The sequence below is a fragment of the Chrysemys picta genome, chromosome 12, assembly GCF_011386835.1.
Source record: "Chrysemys picta bellii isolate R12L10 chromosome 12, ASM1138683v2, whole genome shotgun sequence".
Lineage (NCBI taxonomy): Eukaryota > Metazoa > Chordata > Testudines > Emydidae > Chrysemys > Chrysemys picta.
Window position 1 is genome coordinate 35600184 of NC_088802.1, and position 25829 is coordinate 35626012.

Consider the following 25829-nt stretch of genomic DNA (forward strand, 5'->3'; position numbering starts at 1 on the left):
GCCAGGCAGGCAGCACTTGAATCTCCTGTGCCCAATGTGTCACTGACCCCCCCAATGCCCTGTGCCCCTGTGTCACTGACCCCCCCCCCAGTGCCCTCCAGGCATAGCCCCATTCAGTTCAGGGGCTCTGGGAGGAGGAAGGGCAGCAGACTGGCAGGCACAGGCCCACAGGGATGGGCATGAGCGCTTTGCTGGAGTGACACTTTGTGCCCCAAGCCGAATGCCAGCCCCTGCCAAGGACTCTTGAGTCACCTGCTCTGCTCTCCAGCTGGCCACAGCTTCGCCCTTCAGCCCACAGGGCTGCTGCTGCAGGCCCCCTCCCCGGCCAGGGGTCTCACCGCGATGGCAGGGCCCAGCGCTAAGTATCTGGCCCCGCATCTGTCTCCAGGAAAGGCCTGAGCAGAGGGAAGATAAACAGTCCTGTTCCTGGGCTGAGCGCTGCTCACCGCTGGGCTGCCCCAGCTCTATGGGGACCAGCGGCAAGCGGAGCTGACTAACGGGCTAGCTGGACGTCCAAACAGAGGGCAATCCTGGGTCAGCCAGCCCAGGACTGCCCTCGTATGAGTCAGGGAGCGAATGGGGGCTGGAGATGGAGGGGGGCTCAGGGAGCGATTGGGGGGGCTGGAGGGCAGGCAGGAGATGGATGGGGGGCTCAGGGAGTGATGGGGGCTGGAGATGGATGGGGGCTGAGGGAGATGGAGCAGGCAGGGAATGGATGGGGGGCTCGGAGTGATGGGGGTTTGGGGGCTGGAGGGCAGGCAGGGGATGGATGCAGGGGCTCAGGGAGAGCTGGAGGTTGGACGGGGCAGGCAGGGGATGGATAGGGAGCAATAGGGGGTGGCTTGGGGTGCTCAGGGAGTGAGGGGCAGGGTTGGGGGACAGGCAGGTCATAGATGGGGGTCTCCGGGAGCAATGTGGGGGTTGGATGGGGCAGGCAGGTGATGGATGTGGGACTCAGTGATGGGGGGTTGGGGACGGATGAGGGGGTTCAGGGAGTGGTTGGGGGTGGGGGCAGGCAGGGGATGGATGGGGGGCTCAGGGAGCAATGGGGTTTGGAGGGTGGGGACAGATGGGACAGATGAGGAGGTTCAGGGAGCAGTTGGGGGTGGGGGCAGGCAGGGAATGGATGTGAGGGCTCAGGGCGTGATGGGGGGTTGGGACAGGCAGGGGATGGATGAGGGGGTTCAGGGAGCGGTTGGGGGTGGGGTCAGGCAGGGGATGGATGTGGGGGCTCAGGGAGCGAGAGGGCATTGGGGTCACGATAACTTTAGCCCCATTTTGAATTCGGGGGGGGAGTAGCTGCCCGGCTGAGGCAGTGGGTGGCACAGGTGGGTGAGCGGCTCGCATCCCTCAGAAGCAGAAGCTGCGTCTCATTGTGCCCCTTGGCGGAGTGTGTGTGGGCAGGGCGGTGGGCTGGTCGCCTTTGGCCACACTGCACTCTATTGACAGAGGGATGCCTGGCACTTGGTGGAGCGGTTTGGGCTGGGCCCCAATTCCTGGGCCAGTTCCAGCCACAGCCTTGGGCTGGTCTCTGGGAAGCTCTGGCTCCCACCTGGACAGGCTTGGTCCCTGTGGAAGAGTCCACAGGGCCTGGGGAGTGGTGGTGTCACCCACAAACATCACGCTAGAGCAATGCCATACACTGGGCCCAGGGCACTGAGTGCCAGGAAGGTACCAACTGAGACCCTGCACTTCTCAGGTGGGGACAGGCCCGCAGCAGCCTCGGGCAGGGGGCTGGTAATGGCATCCAGCCCCGCCTAGCTCTAGGGTGGGCAGTTTGAGGCCAGTGCAAGGCAGCCGTGACTAAAAGCCATAACCAGCTGCATGCTGTCTGGGGCGCAGCGAGCGCCGGCTCTTAGCCCCTATTTACTGCCACATCTGAGTGCGTCCTGCCCTCCCACGCGAGTCACCGCCCAGCGCCCTGTCAGCTAGCGCAGTGCGATCCCCATTATGCAGGCTGGGGACACATTCCCCAAGCGACTTCCCCAAGCCCTTAGGGACAGTCTGTGACGGAGCCAGAGACTGACCCCCAGCTTTGCTCCAGTCCCGTTAGCTCCCTAACCACTGGGCCAGGCCGACTGGGCAGAGAGGCCAAGGTTCCCACGGGCGCTGAAGCCTGATCTAACCCTAGCAGTGAGCAGGGCTGCAGCACATGGGTGGGGGAGCCTGCCCAGGCACTGCCCCTGCTGCGCAAAGGATCGGTGACTCCACAGGGCCATCAGACAGACACTTTTCCTTTAAACTAAAATGCCTCACAGGATTTATTTTTACCCACATGCTGCACTGCACCCCAGCCATCCCTCTCCCCATGGGAAAGGGTCCCCTGGATGGCCGTGGGCTTTGGCTCAGGCCCCCACAGCCACGGTCCCTGTGCCCTGCATTCCCCTTCGAACAGCGAGGCATGCACACCAGCAGCGCCGTGGTGCCACCGGGCTGCAGTGGGCGGGCCCTTGGCAAAGCTCCCCAGGCCCCTTTGTTATCATGACACAGTCACTAAGCAACAGCCGCAGGTTGCAGCCATGGCATCCAGGACCAAGCGAGCCCCGAGCGTCCAGTATGAGCTGGAGGAGTTTGCTTTCCAGGCCAGGCTCTCAGTGTATGGGCTGGCGCAGGAGCAGCAGAAGGCGATCCGAAAGGTTTGTGTGTAGCGGGGGGGGGAGGGGGGAAGGGGGGGCGTCATTCTTCACTGGGTTTGAGCCATCCCTGTCCCTCAGTTCAACCCCGCTGCAACCCACTCTCACTCACTGGGCTCTTCGACTGGGGGGGGGGGGGGGGGGAGGGGCTTTGCTTTAAAAACCATTCTGTGTGTGTGTGGCCAATGCCCGGCAGCGCAGCCACAGGACCCCAGCATGGGGTCATGAACAGCCAGCTGGGCCTGTTTGGCGTGACGTTCAGGCAAACGGGATGGTTCTGGCCTGCATGGAAGGCCAGCGGCAGGCTGTGGTGTCAGGTCCTAGGAAAGCAGGAAACTGGCCCCATGGGATACAAACGTCTTTGCAGGCTCCAAATTAAAGGTCTGCGCTGGCCTCATAGAGGGAGAAAAACCAGAGTGAGCAACAGCAGCTAGGACTGCAACACGTGCTGAGAAATACCCACACACCCCCTGTATTGCAATGCCATGAGTCCCCCAGATGTTCCCAGGACAGTGACCAAATGCTGCATGTCTGAGCTCATGCCAGGGAGCGGGCCAGCTGCCAGGCCCTGCACACCTCAAACGAGGCCATCAAAGGCTAGGCTGTTAATTCAGAACAGGACATATTCAGGGAAAAAACATTTTAACCAATCACATTACAATATGCAAATGAATGGCAGTGGGAGAAGGTACGCAGTGATTGGCTGATGTGCCTTTGATGTCACATTCCAGTGGGAAGGGGGCAGGCAGAGGAATGGGTGATTGGTCGACTCACCTCTGACATCACATCAGAGTCCAATAGGGAGAGGGAAGCGTGATGATTGGTTGACTTACCTTGTGACATCACTACCCCATGAACTGACAATAAGCTTTTCATAGAGTGGCAGCAAAGGGGCCAGAGACTGAGGGAAGGGGGAAAGCAACATGGGTCATGCCCAGCTAGGGGTACAGGCTGATCTAGGAGCAGTGCCCATGTGCTTTAAATGGGGGATCCAACCAACTTGCAGTGGCTGAAAGAAGGCTGCTGGCAGGGAGAAAGTAAACAAGGAAATGTTAAAAAGAACAGGAGTACTTGTGGCACCTTAGAGACTAACAAATTTATTAGAGCATAAGCTTTCGTGGGCTACAACCCACTTCTTCGGATGCATAATAAGGAAATGTTATTTACTCCTTCACATTTCACAAGAATCAGGATCATCTAATGACAATAATAGTCAGCAGATTTAAAACAAACAAAAGGAAGTATTTCTTCACACAACGCACAGCCAACCTGTGGAACTCATTGCCAGGGGATGTTGTGAAGGCCAAGACTATAACAAGGTTCAAAAAAGAACTAGATAAGTTCCTGGAGGATAAGTCCAGCAATGGCTATTAGCCAGGATGGGCAGGGATCCAATCCCATGCTCTGGGTGTCTGTAAACCTCTGACTGCCAGAAGCTGGGACTGGATAACGGGATGGATCACTCGATAATGCCCTGTTCTGGTCATTAGCTCTGAAGCATCAGGCCTTGGCTACTGTCAGAAGACAGGATACTGAGCTAGCTGGACCACTGGTCTGATCTGGCATGGCTGCTCTTATGAGGCACGGGGCCTTTCAGCAGGAGAGTGGGCTGGTGGGGAGAGATGGGAAATGGCCACCGAGGAACACTGGGAGAAAGGGGTCACCACACACCCCTGAACATGGGACAGCAGAGGGCCAGGCCAGCCTGCGTGTTTGAGGGCAAGACAATGGGGTCACTGAAGGGGCAGGGCAGTTTGCAAGGGTCTGTGCTGGCGGGCAGCAGCATCAAAGAAATCAATGCAATCAGACCCAGCAAATTCCACCGCTCTGCCCATCAGCCAGGCCTTGTGCCTTCTGGACCAGGGCCAAACAGGCCACATACCGGCCAATGATTGGGCTCACCTCCAGGCCTAGCTCCCCCCATACTCCCTGTACTAAGTATTAACTATCTCCTGCGTCCACGGCCAGTGTCTCCTCAGGATCCCCCTGCTGGGAGTTCTCTCTGTCCCCAGTCCTTTTCCCCCCAGCCTGAGCTTGCCGAGGTTGGGTGCAGGGCTCTGGAGGGGTGAGGGAGCCTGTGCTAGAGATGCATCCCCCTTGGCAAGCAGCGGCTGTATTAACTTTCCAGCCCGCCCCTTCCTCCAGCGAGCTAGGGTGCTGGGGCAGTGGTGTCGTGGTAAAAAGACAGGCAGTTAAACTGCCCTCAGCAAAACTCCACATTCCCCAGCTGTGGAATGGACAGACTGGGGTTACCCTGGGCTACTCCACTGTGCTGAGGCAGCCCACGGCAGGGGAGTCCCTGGCAGTGCAACCCTGGCTCAGGAGGCACCGTTAGGCAGCGGATGCAGGGGGACTTTGAGGGCCAAACCCTTGGCTTCTTTCCTGGCAGTGGAAGCAGGACCGGTGCAAGGATGTTTCGCGCCCTAGGCGAAACTTCCACCTTGCGCCCTCCCCCCTCCCCGAGCCCTGCGGCATCTCCCCGCCCCCCTCCGCCCTGAGGCACCTCCCCCGCAGCAGCTCTCCACCCCCCCTGCCCTGAGGCGCCTCCCCCATGGCAGCTCCCCTCCCCCGCCTGGGGAGCCGTGCGGCAGCTCCCCACCCCAGCTCACCTCTGCTCCGCCCCCTCCCCGAGCCCTGCGGCAGCTCCCCACCCCCCCTGCCCTGAGGCGCCTCCCCCATGGCAGCTCCCCTCCCCTGCCCGGGGAGCTGTGCGGCAGCTTCCCACCCCAGCTCACCTCTGCTCTGCCTCCTCCCCGAGCACGCCGTTGCTGCTCCACTTCTCCCGCCTCCCAGGCTTGCGACGCCAATCAGCTGTTTGGCGCCGCAAGCCTGGAAGGGAGAGAAGCAGAGCGGGGCGGCGTGCTCAGGGGAGGAGGCGGAGCAGAGGTGCCGCCCCCCCCCCCTTACTTGCTGCAGGCGGCCCTCCCCGCATTCCCCTGCCCTAGCTCCCTCCGCCTAAATGCCGACGATGAGCGGGGCGGCCGAAGATCCAGCCACTGCCGTTGCCGCCGAAGAAAATGCCGCCCCCCAAATGCTAGCGCCCTAGGCGACCACCTAGGTCGCCTAATAGGCTGCACCGGCCCTGAGTGGAAGGGTCAAACCCTGCCCCGGAGTGAAGACTTTGGAGGAAGCCTCCCACAGGGATCCATGCAGAGCTCCTATCGTGAGAGGGGGCTCTCTGTGAGGAAACACTTGGATGCCAAGGGCCTGGGGGACAGGGCCGAGGGCTGCAGGGACAAAGCGTCTCCCCTTTAGGGACCGTGCTGCAGCCTGAGGGACCCTATGAGCTTCGCAGCACAGGGAGTGAGATAGGCCACGCTGCATGGCTTGTGGGGTCTGGAACACAACGCAGCACCCGGTGCCTGGCACCCGGCCCCTTCTGGGCCGGATCCACAGAGGCCATGGTACAGCCCCGGCTCGGCAGGCCTGCATGAGCACTTGGTGCACAGCAAGCTGGGGCGTGGACCTCCAGCGCTGCAGCCTGCCCGCATGGGCCCTGCTGCCGCACGCTCAGCGCTCCCTGGCGCACGCTGACGTCCTGCGGTTTGACTCCGCGGGAGCTCAATGTCATACTGACCCACCCAGGCAGCCCCAAAGGCGGGGACCCTGCCTTCCCCTAACCCACCCCAACTCCCCGGCCCTTCTAACTCCTGAGCCGGCCACTTGAAAGGGAAATCTGCAAAGTGGGGAAACTGAGCTAAATGAGGAGCCAGGTCTAGCTCCTGTCACTCACCCGTGCTGCCCAGGCTGGGGGATCTCCACTGCTCAGCCCCTCGGCCTTCACCTGCAAATTAAAGCCTGGTGCTCAAGAGGCAGCAGTAAAAAACGCCTGCTAGGGAACAGAGCCAGGTGTGACCTTACCTCCTGCTGTGCCCTGCACCTTACCCGAAGGGAGGCTCAGCTAACAGCCCAGCTGTCACAAAGCCCTTGGCGTCCCAGAACCTCTCACAGGCTTCAGGAAAGAATGGATCTCTACATGCCACGTGTTGCCTGAGCAACCGCTGCCCCCTGCCAGCTAATGCGCCAACGGAAAATGCCAGCAAACAATGCAGACAAAAGGGATAAACGGTAAGGGCCTGGGCGCTGCTGCTAAGACACCGAAACCCTTTTGTCAACTCGCAGCTGCTGCCTGGCCAAAGTCTTGCCTTGCTCCCAGCCAGTGTGACGGACTCCAGGCTGTGGTACTTGGTCAGCGCCCGCGTCTCTCTGCACTGTGACCTCCAGGCAGCAAGAGCTGCTTTCTAAGAGGCCAAGCAGCAATTCTGGATTTGGCTTGAGGGCCGTTAGTGCTTTTTCTGTGCAGCCAGAGGACGGGCACGAGGGGGGGCATGGCTGGTCGGGAGAAAGCGGGGCAGACGAAACCAAAGGAGTCGCCAGAGAAGAAGGTCCGGACAAATCTCCTTCAGCACGTGCTCAGCAGGCGAGCCCCTCCTGCCAAGGAGGATACGGTCAGTGTCTCCTGCGTCTCCAGCGCACGGTGTGGGGACAGACTGGAATACAGGCAGCGCTAAGTTGGGAAACGGCCCACGCAGCTGTGGTGAGGTTGGTGCGATGTGGTCTCAGTAAACGCCCCACATCAGGGCTTTGATCTTCCTTTTACTGGCACATGTGGGGCAGGCTGAGCTTGCCAGCGACGGAGGGCTGGGAGGCTTCCTACGCTGCACAGGAATGTGTTAGACCTCAGAACTTCTGCAGGCTGCAGATCCTGGAGCAAAGGTAGGCAACCTATGGCACGCATGCCAAAGGCGGCACGTGAGCTGATTTTCAGTGGCACTCACACTGCCCGGGTCCTGGCCACCGGTCCGGGGGGCTCTGCATTTTAATTTAATTTTAAATGAAGCTTCTTAAACGTTTTAAAAACCTTATTTACTTGACATACCACAATAGTTTAGTTATATATTATAGACTTATAGAAAGAGACCTTCTAAAAACGTTAAAATGTATGACTGGCACGCGAAACCTTAAATGAGAGTGAATAAATGAGGACCCGGCACACCACTTCTGAAAGGTTGCCGACCCCTGTCCTAGAGCATTTCAATCTATGCACAGGGACATGGTTAGAGCCCATCAGCACTGCTCCTTTCACCCTGCTGTAACTGGGGGAGGGGAGGCCCATGCTGTCACCGAGCCCCTGACTTGGGCAGCATTGCTATGTCAATTGGGCTTTGGAGTTTCTCCACTCAGTCATGTCCAGATCCACAAAGGCATTTAGGCTCCTGCGCCCATTGATTTCAGCGGGAGAATCTGTGTCTAGACACTTAGAATCTTTCAGGCCCCAAACCCTGCAGCTCCTTTCAGCGCTAGCTCCTAGAGTCTGTAACTTCTGTACAGCCCAGTTTCTGCCACTCTTCCTCATACTCCATAGTAGTTGCACTGAAGTCTATGAGCTACTCGGGGAGTAAGGGGCAGAGAAGTAACAGCAGAACCTGGCCTCTGCAAATAGCAGGTTATTTGTGGCCACATTATGGCTGCCTCGATAGTAGCTCTGGGAGCTTTTCTGACTGGCATCCAAACAAGCCTCTTTCAAATCCCCTTTCCCCGTTCATGCTGCGTTTCTGTCGCCTCCCAAAGGGTGCAGAAAATGTTTGGTAGCTCAGGAAAGCTTCAGTTTTACAGCCCTTTAAATAGGTAGAGAAATCACAACCCTCTTTAGGGTAACCTGGCCATTTCCAAGGGCGAGATGGCAAATCAAATCACCATCAACCATTCCAAAAGGGACTTTCTCACTTCCCCAGTGCAAAGCAACTGCGCAGTGCTGTCCGGGTACAACAAGGGGTGCACAGGACAAGAAAGCGTTGGACAGGAAATCCGTTAGTCCATCATCACTAACTGCCTGCTGCTACATCTTATCAAGGCAACAATCCAGCACAGCATGTGTGAGATCAGCTCTCTTGGGCAGAAAGTCACTAACTAAGGGCTGCTGCTGGACTGGGACATGGGGCATCTGGGTCCAGCTCCTGGCTCTGCCATTGACTCCCTGCGTGGCCCTTTGGCACGTTACTTAGGTTGAGATTTTCAGAGCTGACTGGGGAACAGACACATCTGGGGTCAGCTCCTGTTCAGTGGCTCAGTCCCTGAGTCATGGTTGAGTGCCTTAATCGCTCCGTGCTTCAGTTCCCCATCTGTAGAACAGGAATAACGCCACTTCCTGAGTCTGCTTGTGTGGTTAGACTGTAAACTTGCTGGGGCAGGGGGTTTCTCTCACTATGGGTATATGCAGCGTCTTGCACCAGGGGACCCTGCCCTTGGTCAGGGGTCTCTAAGCACCACTGTAATGCAAAGAGCACTATTCTCGCTCAGCTCACAGCATCTCTGTTTCAATTCAGCCATTTCAAAAAGGAATCAACTGAAATTTACCTTCAACCCCCTTCACCGCCAAGTCACCTTCCCCTGACGGGGGAACTTTAATGTTCTGAGACAGGCGCGTCCAGTCATGAGCTTCCCCAGGCTCCGAATGCTCCCCAGGACCTTTCCATTCCATGCCAGAAATGTCAGCAGAAGCCCTCGGTGATGGTTTTGTTGCGAACACTCCGCTCTTTGCAGACACAGGCGGAGTGGCCAGTTTTGTCAGATGCTGCTGAGTGCCTCACAGCTCCCACCAGTAGCCTGGACCTGAGGATCCTCATGGATTAGTTATAGAGCAAATCAAACTCAAGGATCCTAGCCGTACATCCCTATGCACACAGACAAAAGCGCGGTTCAGCATATGGTGCCTCTGTTCGGGAAATTCACACTGATGCAGCGCTGCGTGCCCATTGCACGGGTTCCTCCTGCATGAGTTGAGTGCTGGGGAAAGGCGCTAGCCCACTTGATCTCTCGAAGATGGAAATCTCACAGGAGAGGAACAGGGCAACATTCCTTCCCACAGTGCCAGCGGCCCCGGTACCCCAGCCATGACCTGGGGCACTGCCTACTGGGATGAAAGGCATGTGCTGATCCCCCAGCCTGCCTGGTGAGATGCCATAGAGGGGGACACATTTGTTGTCCGCAGTGGTAGCATTCTGGACACATTCCAAGCTATCGTAGGAGCTCCCATATGATTTCCATGGGGATCCTGCACTGGGAGCCCAATGCTTTGGACGCTCGCTGAGGAGCTGGCACAGGTCCTGTGAAACTGACCAAGATCTCGTTGCCTTAGGGGAGAGGCCCATTTGGGAGCTAGGCCATGGGGCGTCAATTCACTTATAAGATCCTTCCCCATGACACTGCAAAGCCAATCCAGGGCTACATGCTCACCTGCCCATCCTACAGGTTGGGCGTGTCCCAGAGAAGAGGGGCACACAGTGGGCAGCCTTAGGATCAGAAGGGACGTCCTAGCTCCCTGAGTCATAGAATCATAGAATGTCAGGGTTGGAAGGGACCTCAGGAAGTCATCTAGTCCAACCCCCCTGCTCAAAGCAGGCCCAATCCCTAGATTTTTGCCCCAGATCCCTAAACAGCCCCTTGAAGGATTGAACTCACAACCCTGGGTTTAGCAGGCCAATGCTCAAACCACTGAGCTATCCCATCCCCTGATACTACATCTCCCCAGGCGCAAGCACCCATGACATTTACAATACATGTGCCAGTCAAACAGACACACGTGGCTCTAAAACACCAGCCTAGGACGGCTCATTTGTAACATTAAGAACCAGCTGGGCGGCACAAAGTCCAGCCCTCACCGGACGCAGCACTGGAGCCCTCCCAAGGGCATGGTATTTCCTGTCCCCTTCCCATTTCTCCTTTCTTCCGTCTCAGTGCCCCATGTGAATAGCCCTCCTCTTCTGCCTGGCGCTGGCAGCAACCTTCCTTTACAGGGCCTGAATTACAGCTGGCCTCTCTCCTCCCCTCTAGAAATCGCTTCTGCACAGGCTGGTATTTCTGGCTAAGATCTCCCCGGAGCTGGCCGACAAACGGGATTTAGCAGGTAAGCGCCTCAGCTTGTTTCTTCAATAGACACATCAGTGGAGGGCAGAGGGGCCTGAAATGGAACAAGGGCCATGCACACACTAGCTCCCGACCACACGCCGCATTGCAGTGTCTGGCCAGCGCTGCCTACGACCAAATGGCTAGGTGACATGCTGTGTTTGAGACACTGTCACGTGAGCCAGCTGCTGGGCTGGCGCCTTCCCCAGAACACCACTCGCTTTCTCCACAGGGTTGGGAAGCTGTGCTGGAGAAGGGAAGACACAGCCTCCTACCCACCCTTCTGTGTATGACCCCCCCCCGAGGGCTCCCCATGTGCAGAGTTATCTGCTGGGGTGCTGTTGCTGGGATGGGATCCCCCAGAGCAGCAGGTGTCAGAGTTAGCACCCCATTGAGATGCATGGGACACACTTAGCATCTCAGGCTCAGGCTGCTGTCATCCACAGGTCACATTTGTGGGCTAGAAAAATGATCATTTCTCTTTTAAAGGCCAAGTGGGAGCCTAATGTCAGCCCATGGGGGCAGAGGGAGGGCCCTGGGCTCAGGCCCATCACGCCCCTGCCTCACTCCGGCCCTACCAGAGGGCAGTGTGCATGGAGAGCCCAGGCTGGACGCTCAGGGATCTGGGGAAGGATGGCTTGGGCCACGCTGCAGACATGGGTGCTGCTGTGCAGGCTGGTGGGGCTCTGGCCCCCATCACTGGGCGAGCCGATTCCAGGCCCCCAGTGAGGGAGGGCGACATGCAGCTTCCCGGAGGAACACGGAAATGCCAACATGCACGATACTGGTTTGCAACCAGCCCCAGACAGCTCAGGAGTTCCCATTCTGATTGCTAGAGGCTGCTATGCCATGGGTGCTCTGAGTGGGGCAGGGCCCTGGGGCCATGCCGCACAGGGGTCCCTTCCCCCACCCCTATACAGTGCACTGGGCGGGGGGCAAGGGCAGGAGGGATCCTGCAGCCTGGAGAAACAGGCAGCTGCAGGAGCCCGGGGCCGCACTAGTCCAGGGGCAGGAGGGGGGCAGGTGGCATCAGCCAGCAAACACTGTGTGGGCTCTGGGGTCTCCACAGGGTACTGGCACCGCCTCTTCCTGAGTCTGCAGCGCTACTACCAGGGCGAGGGGGTCACGGGCCTCCTGCTGCTCTACCCCACCTACGTGGTGCACACCCTGGAGGTACGGGGCATGGTAGGCGTGGGGCCGGCCGGCCCGCGGATGGATGGGAACATCAAAGAAAGGGATCGGAAACCGGGGGAGCCCTGGAGGGGTTACGAGATGGCTTAGGATTGTCCTTCGCAGGCTGCATCCAGCTCTGCTCCCCAGTCCCGTTCCTCCCCACCTCACCCCACGTCACCCTCCGTGAAACACTCTGCACCCCGTCTCCCCTTCCCTCCCTCCAAACCAGTCACCCTACACTCAGCCTGGCTGGTGGGTGTGTGTGTGTGTGTGGCAACAGGACAGAGAACAGCTGTGGAAAGTGGGAAGCGAGAGCTAGAATCCCCCAAACCTCACTGGAAAACCACTGCAAAACCTTGTCCCCGCCCCAGACCCCCATCCTCCCCAGCCCCAGATCTAAGGGCCCATTCCTCCTGCCCCCACGCCTGGCAGCTGCGGCTGGCATCTTCGAGCCGAGCTGGGCTAGTAGCCTGGGCAGATTCACTTGTGTCCTCTCACACCTGCACGAGCCGGGGCCACACACCCTCGCCAGTGGGCCCGGAGCCTCCATCCCACCCGCCGGAGTGCAGCCCTGGGCATCTGTCGAGACGTGATCGGGGTGGGGTGGGGTAAGCAGCTAATGCAGTTGCTCTTCTTTCAGGCCTCCAGCGAGGTGCTTTACTCCATCCTGAGGGACCTGCGAGACATGCAGCCCCAGCAGCACAGGTGAGGGCTGGCCAGCCAGTGACTGGAGGGTTTTCAGCTGCCGCAATTCAGCGTCTTTCACCAAACCCCAGCATGCACATGAGCGAGGACAATGGCAGTTGGGCTGCGTGTGGGGATCAAATCTGGGAACCTCGGGATCTAAAAGCACACTCCTCTGCTGCGATTGGCTGGGAGGCAGTAGCCGACTAACCCGATATTACAAGAGCCAGGGGCTGGAAATTGAAGCTAGGCAAATTCAGCCTGGGATAAGGGATCAGTTTTTAACAGGGGGTGTAATTACTGGGACAGTTTACCAAGGGCCATAGTAGATTGTCCCTCACTGGCAAGTTTTCAAATCAAGAGTGGATGTTTTCCTATAAGATCTGCTCTATGAATTTGGGGGGGGGGAGCGTTTCTCTGGCCTGGGTCGTACAGGAGGTCAGGCTAGATCATCACCATGGTCCCGTTCGGCTTTGGAATCTCTGAATCTCTGTACAGCTTTACCGGGTACAGCCAGGAGAGGGAGCTGCAGCCACAGCTCTATGGGCACGGTGCACCCCGGTGGGAAGCATGGCTCCGGGCAGAGGCTGCCAGCTTCCCGCTGAGGGGAAGACGGGAGCCCTATGGCTCAGACACTGGCTGGGAAAAGACACTCTCTGGCGCTCTCTATAGGGGAAAGGGGAAATTGGAGGGTCTGCACCAACCTGCCACCAGGTTAATTTGCTTATTGAGCTCTCTGTCTCCCCCTGCAGATTAAAAGGGGTAACAGAGGTGTTCCTACCTGCTGTCAGGTGTTTGCTTTAGAGCTGGTTGGAAAAAGGTTTTGTAGCTGTGGAAAATTTAGACAGAAAGTTAAAAAACAAAAAGTCCACTTTTTGCTGAAACAACAAAATCTTTGGCTGAAAACCAGGCACAGTCTAAATGCAGGGGAAGAGCTGTACTGATGTGAGCACCTTCTTACCAGCCTAATGTGTCCACACCAGGGGCTGGTACTGATTTAGCTATGCCAGGCTAGCGTGGCACCATCTTTGCATGTAACAAGGCCTCAGTAGGCGGTAGCGACCCTCCTGTTAACCCCAGGGGGTGGCAGAGCCCTCTCTTGCTGTGAGAGGGAACTGATCCACTGCCCTGGCCTGTCCCAGGGCCCTTGTTCTAGAGCCCAAGATCCTGGTGCTGTCCCACAACATTCCCTCCCGGCTCTTCCAGCAGTGGAGCTACAAGGTGCTGGCTGTGCCCAGCAGGCACCTGGGCTACGACACCTCGCGCGAGGAGCCAATTGAGACCATCACTGGTGAGTGCCTGGCGATGCTCCTGAAACTGGGGATGCACCTGCTGAAATACCCCAAGGTAAGGCCCAGGAGGCACTGCTAGTGACCCCTAATGCAGGTGGGCAGCTTGGGGGGTCTGTCGTGCCCCATCTCTAGCCAAATATTTGGGATGCCCCCACATACAGGGTGGTGCTGCCTTTGGAATTATAGGTCCTCGCTGACCTGTCTAGCCACTTTCAATTCCATCATCCAGAGCAGGAGTGGCCCGGCTCACCACAGGTGGGCACGCTCGGTGGGTGGCGGAACAGTCAGTTGAGTTCTCCCGCTGGCTGTGGCAGGCGTGATTTTCCTCTGGCATTGAGTGGCTGAGGGCTTTCTTGCCTCTTCTGATTTCCAGAGCCCCCCAAACCTCCCTGATGCCGTTCTGGAGGAGGTCCCCAACTTAATTGTTCCCCAGGACACCATCTGCCACCTCCTGGAGTGCCGGGAGCTCTTGAGCCCTGCGCAGTTCCTGCAGGCCTACGATTCCCCCTTGAACGTTGTCATGGACTCAGGTATGTTCTTGCGTGCTGCGGTGCGGGGATGCACAACTTGTGTCCAAGGGCTCAAAGCTTGTTCTCCGCCAGCGGCATTGTGACTGTGAATGTCTCCTGGATGTAGGGAAATCAGAACCAGCAAACCAGCCTCCGTGAGGATGAAAACAGCCCTATGAGCTCTGCTCCAGAGTTTGTCAATCTCTGCCTCGGCACTTGGATGCAGCAGGGACAGGGGCTGCTGAAGGCCAGTGACAGATTTCCACTGCAAGGGGCAGAGAGAATTGCTTGCACTGTAGGTTTCATCGTGATCTTTCTCTCTCCCAAGTTCTCTAGTGTCTTTTACAGAGCATTGGCCCACTGGCCTTAGTGCCAGCTGGTCTTAGCTCTGTTGCACACTCCCCGCCAGGTGACAGAGCAGCTTTCCTTCCTCCTGGGCTGCAGGGTCCAAGCCATCGCTGGGCAGTGGGGGCTGAGGGCTGCGCAGCCGCTGCCTGGGCTGCAGCCCTGCTGGGCTGGGACTTGCCGGGATTCCTCTCTGTCCCAGCTCCCAGCCTGGTGCAGGGACTGTAAGGCGGTAACTTGTGCCTCCTCAGCTAGTTCGGTCCCTGGTGCGGGATAGAGCAGCGGCGAGGGCTGCTCTATTTTGGGCCATTGCACTACCACAGGGAACTGGTCAAAGCTGCAAGTAGGAACTGGGCACTGAAATGCCCTTCGCCTTTGAGGCTCTGCCATGCCCATCCCCACCCTAGGAGATATTTGGGGCAGAGGACCACCCTGGCCATGCCCACTCCTGCCTGCACATGCCACATGGGGCTGGGGGCTCTCATAGGCTATACTGGCTCAGCACCCCCACTTCTAAGCTAGAGGTACGCTGTGTGAGCCTTGGAGATGCTTTGCAGCTACTTGCCATTGGCTCCAGAGCGGGCACAATGCAAGCAGGAATTAGCCTCTTGGGCTCCAGGCCTGCTGAGCTTGCACCTTCCACCGGTGCTAAACGGAGATGACACCACACTGCCATAGTGCAAACCCAAAGCGCTGCACGAGCTGATGCGCCGAGCCCAGGGATGGAGCTGGGATTTCTTCTGGGCAGGCGGATCAGCGGCACGGAGCTAGCTCGTAAGCTGGCCAGGGCAGGATCTGTCTCTCACCACGTGTCTGTGCAGCACAGCGGGGCGAGGGGTGCTGGGCAACTCACCTCGCTGCATTTTGGGCAGCAGCTCTCTGGCACCAGCTGATGAGTCGGATCTTCCCGAGTCCCTCCCTCCGATGTGTTTCCTGACGCTTCCACGAGAGGGGGTCTGGCACGAAGGCTTCAGTGGGCGCTGGCGCGGGGACCCAGGCATGATCACACCCCGCATGCAGACTCTGCTGCTTGATCCTGGAGAAAGCCCGTTCCCGAGGCAGCTGCTTGGGAGAACAGCAGCCAAGGGCACGCCTGAGCCGTGGGCTCTCCCCTGGGGAGTGCTGCGTGTTCAGGCAGAACGGAGCTCAGATCTGCCAGGCAGAGCTGGTAACGAGGCCCAAGAAGGCCTCTCCCCGCCCCGGGCAGGAGTGTTACTATTTGTATTGCTCAAGTGCCTCTGATCCCCAGCCACTGGCCGGGCCCTTCGAGCGTTCTGTCGCCCAGTGCCGGGGCCGGTCTGGGCAATCCACCCCGCCCAGAGGAGGCTGCGCCACAGGAGCGTAATAGCTAGGAAACTTTCTCTGATGTTCAGCTTAAATCGGCCTTGCCTCAGATTCATTCCCACCCGCCCCTTTCCTCTGCTAAATAACGCCTCCCACGCCCGGCTCTGTGCCTTTCCCATTCACGGGCACTGCTGCAGCCCTCCTTTGTCCAGGGTGAGTCAAGCATGCCCGGCGACTGGGGCGGTAACTTGGCCAGTGCTCTGGGGCACCCGGAAAGAGTACAGGGACATTGTCCCCTACACAGAAATGCACAGAGGGAATGAGGGTCTGACTGGCTGGGGGATGGGTTTCGTACCTCCCGCATAAGGGAGGAAAGGCGGAAGCTGTTGCATAATGGGCCCAGCTCTTCAGCGGGAGAGGGGCCCGCGCTCACCGTCATTGGGGCGACTGGGCAGCTGGGGTGTGGCTGGGGCCGCGCTGTTAGGATCGAGGCCGGTGTGCAGTTTGGACTGGAACATTTCCATCGGTTGGGGCATTGGGCCAGATCCTGCTCACTTACACTGGTGTAAATCAGGACTCGTTCCTGTCACATCAGTGCTGTTCCTATGTCACGCTCTGGAAGGCAGAGGAGAAGCTGGGCCAGTTTTTTCATAGATTCCACGTCCAGAAGGAACCAGCGTGATTATGTCGTCTGACCCCCTGTGTAACACAGACCAGAGAATGCCCCTGAATTATTTCCTGTTTGAACTAGAGCAGAGCTTTTAGAAACAATCAGCCAATCCGGATTTCAACATGGTCAGGGACGGAGAATCCACCACGCCCCGGGGTAAATTGTCCCAGTGGTTAATTACCTTCACTGGTAAAACTTTACACCTTATTTCCAGCCTCAATTTGTCTAGCTTCAACTTCCAGCCGTTGGATCGCGCCAGACCTTTCTCTGCTGGATTGAAGAGCCCAGTATTAAATACTTGCTACCCCTGCAGATTTTTATAGATTGTGATCAAGTCACCCCTTAACCTTCTCTCTGTTAAATTAACTAGATCGAGCTCCTTGAGTCTCTCACTATAAAGCAGGTTTTCTAATCCTTTAATCATTCTTGTGGCTCTTCTCTGAGCCCTCTCCAATTTAACATCCCTCTTGAATTATGGGCACCAGAACTGGACACAGGACTTATAGTTTATAGCTCAGAGACAAACGTTCTGGTCCTGGGTTTGGGAGCAGCGGGGAAGGAGCACGGGACTGATGGGAAATAAAGTGGTGTTCCCTCAAAACTGAAGGGGCACTGCTGTGAGGAAGTTCACAGCAGTTCATGTTCCAAAAAAGGCGAGTTTTCTGCATCCGTAACCAGCATGTGATAACCAAGGAGAACCCTAGAAGGGGTGGGATTGAAAGCAGAGTCCAAGCCGGGATTACATCTAGTTCCTTTTGCTTAAAGGGCACGTGTTTGGAAGTGACAACCCGTATGCTGTGTAAGTTTCTTTGCAACCCAAAGGTACAGTAAGCTGTTCACGGGGACATGCATGTTGGGCTTTGCATGCTGCTTGTCAGTGCATGGTCATGCAGAGGCACAGGCTGTCCTGCCCTGTAGCTGTTGGTAGAACCTCGGCTGAAATAAAACCCACCTCGCCTAATCACCACTGTAGAACCCCAGCCCTTTCGGTCACGCTAACAGCTCGATTCACCCGGCTGAGAGTGTCACATGCACACATTCCATCTCCTGCCCTGCCAATGTCTGCTTAAATGCTGGCTGCCTGTAGTTCTGCAGTGATCCAAGGTTCCTGGGACTGTGCGGTCATGTGCCTCAAAGCAAAACCAATGTTTTTAATTCTTGTATCAACCAATGTCTGAAATGCACCATTACCACAGCTCGGTGTCTGCTGCGTACTCTCCTGAGATGCAGCAATTCTGCTTTACAAAGTCTGGTGTTATTTAGCGAGTTGCAAGCGGCTAATCTTAACAGCTAGTTCCAAGTTTGTGTAATTACCTTTTTTGCACCAGCAAGAAATGAAAAAGAAATCCTGCCCATCCCAATTGTTATTGATGCGGTCGGGAACGGCTGCAGAAGGTGGGAGGCAGGAATATGGTTATCGTTCCTGACTCGTGTTCCAGAAAATCAGTTTCTTAAATATTTCAGTGCAAAACTCACGGGATAGTGAATTCTTCACCTGAACTACTAACCCCTTGTTAGATTTCATGGTTTTCAAACGAGCCCATGGGCCTTAGGCACCGAGATTCCACTGGATTGCCACGGGGGCGAGCACCTAACTCCATTAAGCTTGTTGGAGCAGAGAATTGTCTCTTACTGTGTGTGTGTGCAGCACTTGGCCCACCGGGCAGGGCCTAGGCGCTACTGCCCTATAAATGAGAGAATCGTGGCCTGGGGGTGAAGGAAGAAATCAGCAATTACCGACACTGAGTGGTGCACTCAACCCTTCCATGCCTTTTTCTAGAGCATGTTACAAACACTAATCAAGCCTCTCTATCACCCCCATTGTAGCAATGGGGAAACTGAGGCACGATGCAGGTAACTCACTTGCCCAGGTCCCCCACAGAACCAGTGCCACGGTGCGGGGGAAAGAACCCAGGTCCCTGAGCCCTGTCCCTGGCTCTCACAACCAGACTCTCCTGCCAGCCCATTAGCGAGAGGGCAGCTGCAACCCACCATGGTTTATACAAATTAAGGACCTGATCCAAGACACGCTGGAGTCAAGGGAGAGCCCCAAGTGCATCCTCAGGCCCTGTCCTGTCCCCATGGCTCCAGCAGCCCCCAGTCTACCCATGGCTTGGGAGAGGGGTGTTTGTGTCCTCTTCCCTGAAGTCTGGCTTCGTTTCCCAGCCTCCTCTCTGTGCTGCCGGGAGAAAGCTGCGTATGTTTGCACTGACCACAGCAAGCAGGCAGGGCCAGCCCGTCGCTCCTCAGCCAGGGAGGGGCAGAGCTGGATGGGGAGCGGGGGAACGTCCGCGCTGCCCTCCAAACGGAGCACAGCACCCTAGAAATGCAGGGGAATGGCTGCAGCCGGAGCCACCTGGCGCTGCTCAACCCCCTCTGGCGCAGCCAGCAGAGCCCCACCCTGTGGGGAAAGCTCTGGTTCTGGTGCCTTGGGTTCACGGAGTCCAGAGAGCAACTAGGTTTAGGACTCAGGCATGGGGCTCCTGAAACTCCTCAGCCTCCAAACCAAACTGCCCGAGTCAGGAGACACCAACGGAGACCAGCCGAGAAGGCGTCTGCCCCAGAGCCATCCCTCTGGCTCAGGCATGGGGCAAGCTGCTGCCGTCTGGTGGGTGTGATGGGCCAGGGCATCTCTGCCCCATCCCCAGCGCATGAATAGCTCCAGTACAATAGCCCTGGGTTGCAGTCTCAGCAGAGGCCAAGGGCCGACTGGGCCATGGAGCCTGAATCTCCCGCTTGTCCCTAGAGGCGGAGGTGGATTAAGATTTACCGGAGCACTGGGCACAAAGAACATTTGGGCCCCCCACACCTGGGGGCCCCCAAATTGGCCAGGGCCCCAGGGGCCCCTGCCTAGAGGCAATGCCTCTGAACCAGGAACGAGACACAAGAGGGGATGGCACGTGGGGTGATTTGCTCCTGGCCATGCTGCTCCCGTTGTGTGGGCAGAGTGGCCAACCATCCGCCAGCCCCTTTAATGGAAACCAAGCAGAGCCTTCGATCCCTGCAATCGGCTCTCCTGTTCCTTACTAGGATTGCCTTGTTCCTAATCTCCACCATGCCCGAGAGCGGCGGCGAATTGCCGTCCAGCGAGGTCCTTCTGTGGCTCCCCTCACCTGCTGCCTGAGGCCCTCGCAGGCACGAAGGAGTGTGAGGCTAGGGCTGTTCTCTCTCCTGGGCAGCCGGGCAGCCGAGGCACAGAGTGGGATTTTGGCACCACGCTCCCATTGATTTCAGTTGGAGATAGGTGCCCTTTGGGGATCTGTGCCTACGTGACGCACGCAGGGGTCTATGGCAGAGCCGGGAACTGAGGCTAGCTCTCCTGCGTCCCAGCCCAGGGCTTCTGCCACTCGACCAACCCTCCTTTTCCATGCACGAAAAATGAAGCCAGCAGCAGTTCCCCAGTCAGATCTCCAGCTTCTCGCTGGTGTTCTGATGATCTCTTTCCCCTCTCCCCCTTTCCAGAGCGCGTGTGGCCACTGCCTGGGAAGGTGAAGCTGGACGCCGTGAGCTCGTGAATGGAAAGGAATCGGGGCCCATGGACGCGTGGGGCACGGCTGAGATTGGAGGGTTGTGGGCAGCAGCCCAGGCACTGCTCCGGCCCACAGCTGGTCATGCAGTGCTCAGGGTGTGGCTGATCTCGGCCCATGATCGTGGGAAACACCCAAGAGCAGCATGGGAGAGCGGCTGGAAGAGCCTGCGTCTCACCAGGAGAATTACGGGTTCAGATGGACAAATGGGTTTAATTGTAATTATATGGGGATTAACTAGCCATTGGTTACCTGCCTGTGATACATGTACAGCGCTCACTGAGCTCCGGTCCTGCAGTGTGTGTGTGTGTGTTATATGCTGTTTTTCCCACAGGACCCCTGCCTCATTCGGGGCACAGGACGCCCAGGGCTTGCTGAATATGGCAGCTTTCCAACCTTTCTTTTTGTCCTTCTGCTCCAGTGCATGGGCTGGCATTACTTATACCCGCCATCCAAACCCTGCTTTGAAGCCAGGCTACTCACTGCCTCTCAGGCTGGTCTGGGGCACCCCTGCAGAGCCTGAGAGCTTCACAAACATTCACTACACGCCGGGGAGCAGGGCAGGGCTATCATCGCCGTGTTGCATATGGGGAACTGAGGCCCCGAGGGATTAAAGCCAAACATGATCAGAGCCAGGATACTGGTCTTTACGGATCCCTGCTCTGGCAAGTCCTGTCTGATTCTTTTAGAAGCCTGGGAGCCGGCTCAGGTTCAAAGACTCCTCCTCTACCACAACTAGCCAGAGTTAGCAGAGCCACTTTGTTTAGCACCTTCCACCCTCCCCTCCACACTAACAGAGCTCACAGTTCATTCCACATATGGGGAAACTGAGGCACACCAAGCTGAAACGATTTCCCCAAGAGGGTGGAAGAGCCAGGAATGGAACCTAGAACCCTCGTCTTCCTCCTGCAGGAGACGGGTAACATTGGTCTGGTGGAGTTACTTGTGCTGTCATGTGGGGAGGGGTCGGACAGACCCCTGCAGTCCTGGACTTTGGGACCCGCTAGGCCATGCAGCTGAAAAGGTGCCAGAAGGAGGAGCTGGAGGAACAACTGTGTTGGTGGTTCCTCTTTATGCAGGTGGGAGCAAGCCCTGGTCTCCTGGGCCTGTGGTGTAGCGTCCTGACAGCAAGAAGCCACCCCAGGCATCCCCGCAGCAGGCAGTCCGGGGAGATCCCAGCCGGTGTGCATAGGATGCTGGCTGGAGCAGATCAAGGAGCCAGCGTTTGCAGCAGTAGGAGCTATGTCACTGCCATGCAGCACTGCCCCCGGCCGGATGGCGTCACTAGGATTTGTATAGCACCATGATTGTGTGTGACACCTTAGAGACAGGTAAGGAGACAGGGTCCTTGCTCCAAGCTTATACACACAGCACTGCAGTGAACAGAGCAGAAACCATGGGGACAGCACAACACCACTTCCAGGGGAGAGACGGCCCCAGGGGTTCACTGTGTCCTTGTCTTACCACTCTTTCCTGTAGGTCAGCGTGGGAGCAGAGGGCAGGGGCAGGCTGGGGGAGGGAAAGAGGGTTGTCTTGATGCCCTGGAATCGGGAGGGTGTTGCAAGCTTAGGAGGAAGGGTGAGTAAAGGCACAGAGTCACAAATGGAGGCGGGACTAAGATGGCTAAAGAGACAGGCAGTGGCAGGGATGGGAGGACGGGAAAGGAAAGCAGAGGGGGAAGGAGGCTTGCAAGAGGCTGAATGTGATGTGGAAAGAGTCAGGAACCCAGAGGAGGGCAGGTGCCAGTGGGCAGAGCAGTAGGGGGAGTGGACAGCGTTAGCTGCAGCCTTTGGCTAGCCTGGAAGGGGAGTGCTGAGCCGCCAGAAGGAGAGGGTGGATGAGGTTTCTCCATGGCCCGGGGAGCCAAACCATTGAGCTATCCCTGGTGTGGGGGCCAGGGCCAGCAAAGGGGAGGGAAGCAACAGGGAAGGCTCAGAACAGCCACAGCATGGCAAAGGGGCTGGAGCAGACCACAGCAAGAAAAGATGGAGCAGATCCCAGATGGTGTAAATCAGGGCAGCTCCAGTGGAGTCTGTGCAGGGGATGGCTCCACGTCCAATCTTACCACACACAGTGATCTGGGGCAGGGAATCTTTTTTCGGCTCAGCTGTTTTGCAGGAAAGCAGCGTCCTCCCAAGATGCTCAGCGCCATCAACTTCCAGCCAAATGTTCACCCATTTTTCATTGCTGTACTGACAATGTTAGTTAGACCTGGAAACAGAAAGAAATCTGTCTGCTCTCCCCCCCCATGTGTCCCGATATTTTGTTTCCCTCATCTGGTCACCCTATGCCCGCATGGCCCCTGTGGTTGGGGTGTCGTAGTCTTTAATTTGTTTATCCTCACAGCCACCCTATGAGGCAAGGGAGAGGTTTGATCCCCATTCCAGCTCGAATTGGGGAGAAAGATAAGCAGGGGTACGCTGCCAAGCTCCGCCCTCTTGACAGGCCAAAGTGAAACCTCACTTTCAGCAGATGACGCAGATGTTCACAGTATGTCTGTGCAGGCACAGCTCACCCTCCGTGGGGTTCAGATTCACACTCCTCCGCCCTGCGAGGCTGAATTGAGGCCTAGGCACAATGGAGGCATGTGCCCAGAGCCCTGGCTCCCAGAGGTGAGGATGGCAATTGCAGCTTTTGTTAAAATAAAATGTTTGTGGCCTTCATCATTGCGAAGGAAAGCTCAAAAATGCAACCTGAGTGTAACCAATGCAACAATGTCTGCCTGAGCCTGCAGCAGAGGATGGATCAGCAGCCATTAGTATCAGGGAGGAAGCTGTTGGTCCCACACCCACCAGCAGAGCAGACTTGGCCTTTGTTACTCTGGGGCAGAGAGGCTGGCTGCCTGGGAGAGCGGGTGGTAGTGGTATGGCCCACTGGGCTCAAAGGACTTGCCTTTGGTGAAGCTCAAATACCCCCAGGGCTTAGCTCTCCCCCTCTGGTTTTCCGTTCCATGAATGGGGTGGGGCGACAAGAAGTGGTTGTATCTCCCAAACACCACCCACTACTGGCACCAAAGGAGACCATGCAGATCTGTAACCCTCCCTCTTCTTCCTTACATGCAATGAAATAGTTAACAATGCTGCCAGTCAAATGAACATCATGGGGCATCTGGGTTAACTCCCCACACCACTGAGGGGGCAGTTCAGGCTCTCAGCAGATCCTGGCAGACATCACTGCATCAGAGACCTTTGGTGTGGCCTGATCCCCATTTGACAGGTGGGAAAGTGAGGTACAGAGACGGCAGAGGGACTCCCCAAGGTTAGGGAGATGGGTAGAGCCCCGAAGGGAACCCAGCTCTATTAACTAAGTCTCAGTCCAATGCCTTATGCACTAGCCCAGACTTCTCTGGGTTCTTGTCTGTGCAACATTTGGCAGAAAAACCCAGGAGTTCCCCTTCGAATAAACTGCACAGAATGTGGACTGTTTTTATTCTGTGTTTGTAGAGCACCAAGCTCAGTGGGGCCCTGGTCCATGACCAGGCTCTGAAGAGCGACCAGAGTACAGATAATGAACAGTAATAATAATTTAGCTCTTACTAAGGATCCAGATCTGATATAAAATCCCTACCGCCCTGTAACACTGCCAGACCAGATAATATTTCTTTACATTGCAGGCTCTGGAAAATAAATACAGAACTTTGAACTACCAACTATTGGGTCTGGAAGAGAGATCAGAGGTAGAGAACGCTCATTGTTTTACCTGGTTTTATTATTGGGAGACAGTTTCAAAGTGAAGTCTGACCCACTTTTGTCAACAGAAGAGGCCATTTGTCTGGGGCTAAAACACCACTGGAGCCAGCCAGGCAGTGAAGAGAGAGATGGCAGATAGGCTGGGTTGTGTTTCACTCCAGGACTGATTGGAATCAGACTAAAAACCAGGCGAGAGTCCATGCCCTAGATCAGCAGATCTAACACTCCCAGGTTTGGCGAAGGAAACACACGAGAGTTTGCCTTTGAGAGGAGCAATTTGGGAACTGAACAGTTTCATTTCTTTGTTTCTGGGTGCTGTTAGAAGTTACTGGTTAGGATGAAGAAAAAACATGCTCGTGTCTAAGGCACCAATCCTGCAAACATTTATGGATGCGCTTAACTTTGGAATCCACGGGACGACTCAGCTGAGCAAAGTTATGCCTCCCTGCAAGTATCTGAAGGCCTGGAGCCTGAAGCTGTGGTTTCCTTCTGCACCCGCCGAGCTTCGCTACACACCAGTTCATGCCCAGATTCAGGAAAGCACGTAAGGCTTAAACCTAGTGAACGTTTTATCTGCTGACCTTCGTGACTGTGGACATGATCGTGCTCCACTGAAACCAAGGGGGTATGTGGTTCCATTGAATTGCAGGGGAGCAAATCAGACCCTGAAATAAGTCTGTGCTGCTTTTGACCCCCTTAGCCCTCCAGAGCCAGCACAGTTACAGGAGAGGAGGCTGGAGCCAGATCCTCCACGTACATCAGCAAAACTGGAGTTTCAATCAGTTCCATCTGTGCAAACCCACACAAGGCCGGGTCCTCCCCCGAGCCCAGGCCCCAGCCCAAGCATCTACACAGTAATTGTATTGCCCCGCAGCTCAAGTCAGCAGACCTGGGCCTTGCAGTGCCTGAGGATCTAATTTGACCTTGCAGGGCTTTTACTGCTGGGGATGATTCACAGATTTCAAGGCCAGAAGGGACTACTGTGCCAGGGAGTCTCACCTCCATTGGATTGTGTTAGATCTTTCTCTGCTAGACCGAAGCACCCGCTATTAGATATTTGTTCCCCATGTAGATACTTCTAGACTCTGATCAAGTCACCCTTACCCTTCTCTTTGTTAAGCTAAATAGATCGAGCTCATTGAGTCTATCACTATAAGGCAGGTTTTCTAGTCCTTTAATCATTCTCATGGCTCCTCTCTGACCCCTCTCCAATTTATCAACATCCTTCCTGAATTGTGGGCACCAGAACTGGACACAGGATTCCCGCAGTGGTTGCACCAGTGTCAAATACAGAGGTAAAATAACCTTTCTACTCCTATGTGAGACACTCTTAGGGTGACCAGATGTCCCGATTTTATAGGGACAGTCCTGATTTTGGGGTCTTTTTCTTATATAGGCTCCTATTACCCCCCATCCCCATCCCGATTTTTCACACTTGCTGTCTGGTCACCCTAGACACTCTTGTTTGTGCATCCTAGGATCACAGTAGCTCTTCTGGTCACAGCATCACACTAGGAGCTCATGCTCAGCTGGTTATCCACCATGACCCCCAAATCCTTTTCAGAGTCCCTGCTTCCCAGGACAGAGTCTCCCATCCTGTAGGTATGGCCTCCATTCTTTGTTCCTAGATGAACACGTTTACATTGAGCCGTATTAAAACACATATTGTTTGCTTGAACCCAGCCTACCAAATGATCCTCATTGCTCTGGATCAGTGACCTGCCCTCTTCATTATTTAACACTCCCCCAATTTTTGTCACAACCGCAAACTTTATCGGTGATGATTTTATGTTTTCTTCCAGGTCATTCATAAAAATGTTCAACACCACAGGGCCAAGAACCAAGCCCTGCAAGACTCCCACTGGAAACAGACACACTCAATGCTAGCTCTGCTTAAACTTACATTTTGGGACCTATCACTTAGCCAACTTTTAATGCAGCTAACGGGGGCCATGTAAATTTTATATCATTCTAGTTGTTTAATCAAAAATGTCCTGTGGTACCCAGTCAAATGCCTCACAGAAAAGTGAGTATAATACATCAACACTATTACCTTTATCAACCAAACTTGTAATCTCATTAACAAAAATAAATCAAAATAGTTTGAGAGGATCTGTT

General features: G+C 56.1%; 1 protein-coding gene across 13 annotated transcripts; it reads left to right on the forward strand.

The window, feature by feature from the left end:
* The first annotated feature begins 1753 nt into the window (after window positions 1-1753).
* Window positions 1754-25818, forward strand: LOC101947770 (testis-expressed protein 47-like). Of its 13 annotated transcripts, none has more exons than XR_010591863.1 (9): window positions 1759-2636; window positions 10467-10539; window positions 11608-11711; window positions 12352-12416; window positions 13538-13742; window positions 14061-14217; window positions 17261-17294; window positions 19958-24255; window positions 24958-25818. XR_010591863.1 is itself a non-coding variant. In XM_065563342.1 (8 exons), exons 1-8 carry the CDS (start codon window positions 2328-2330, stop codon window positions 20634-20636), a joined length of 1506 nt encoding a protein of 501 aa, XP_065419414.1. In that variant the 5' UTR covers window positions 1754-2327; the 3' UTR covers window positions 20637-25818. The 13 variants fall into 13 exon arrangements, 10 of the variants coding, with proteins under 10 accessions (XP_065419414.1, XP_042697138.2, XP_042697136.2 ...); XR_010591864.1 differs by having other exon boundaries at window positions 25514-25818; XR_010591862.1 differs by having other exon boundaries at window positions 19958-21353; window positions 22369-25818.
* Window positions 25819-25829: the final 11 nt, after the last annotated feature.

What these genes read in the sequence shown, in the direction of transcription:
- LOC101947770 (XM_042841202.2), top strand. Translation starts at nt 2,328, where the DNA reads ATGGCCGTGGGCTTTGGCTCAGGCCCCCACAGCCACGGTCCCTGTGCC. An exon ending in ACGTGGTGCACACCCTGGAG is followed by an intron (nt 11,712 to 12,351) that starts GTACGGGGCATG and finishes CTCTTCTTTCAG; the next exon opens with GCCTCCAGCGAGGTGCTTTA. An exon ending in ATGCAGCCCCAGCAGCACAG is followed by an intron (nt 12,417 to 13,537) that starts GTGAGGGCTGGC and finishes GGCCTGTCCCAG; the next exon opens with GGCCCTTGTTCTAGAGCCCA.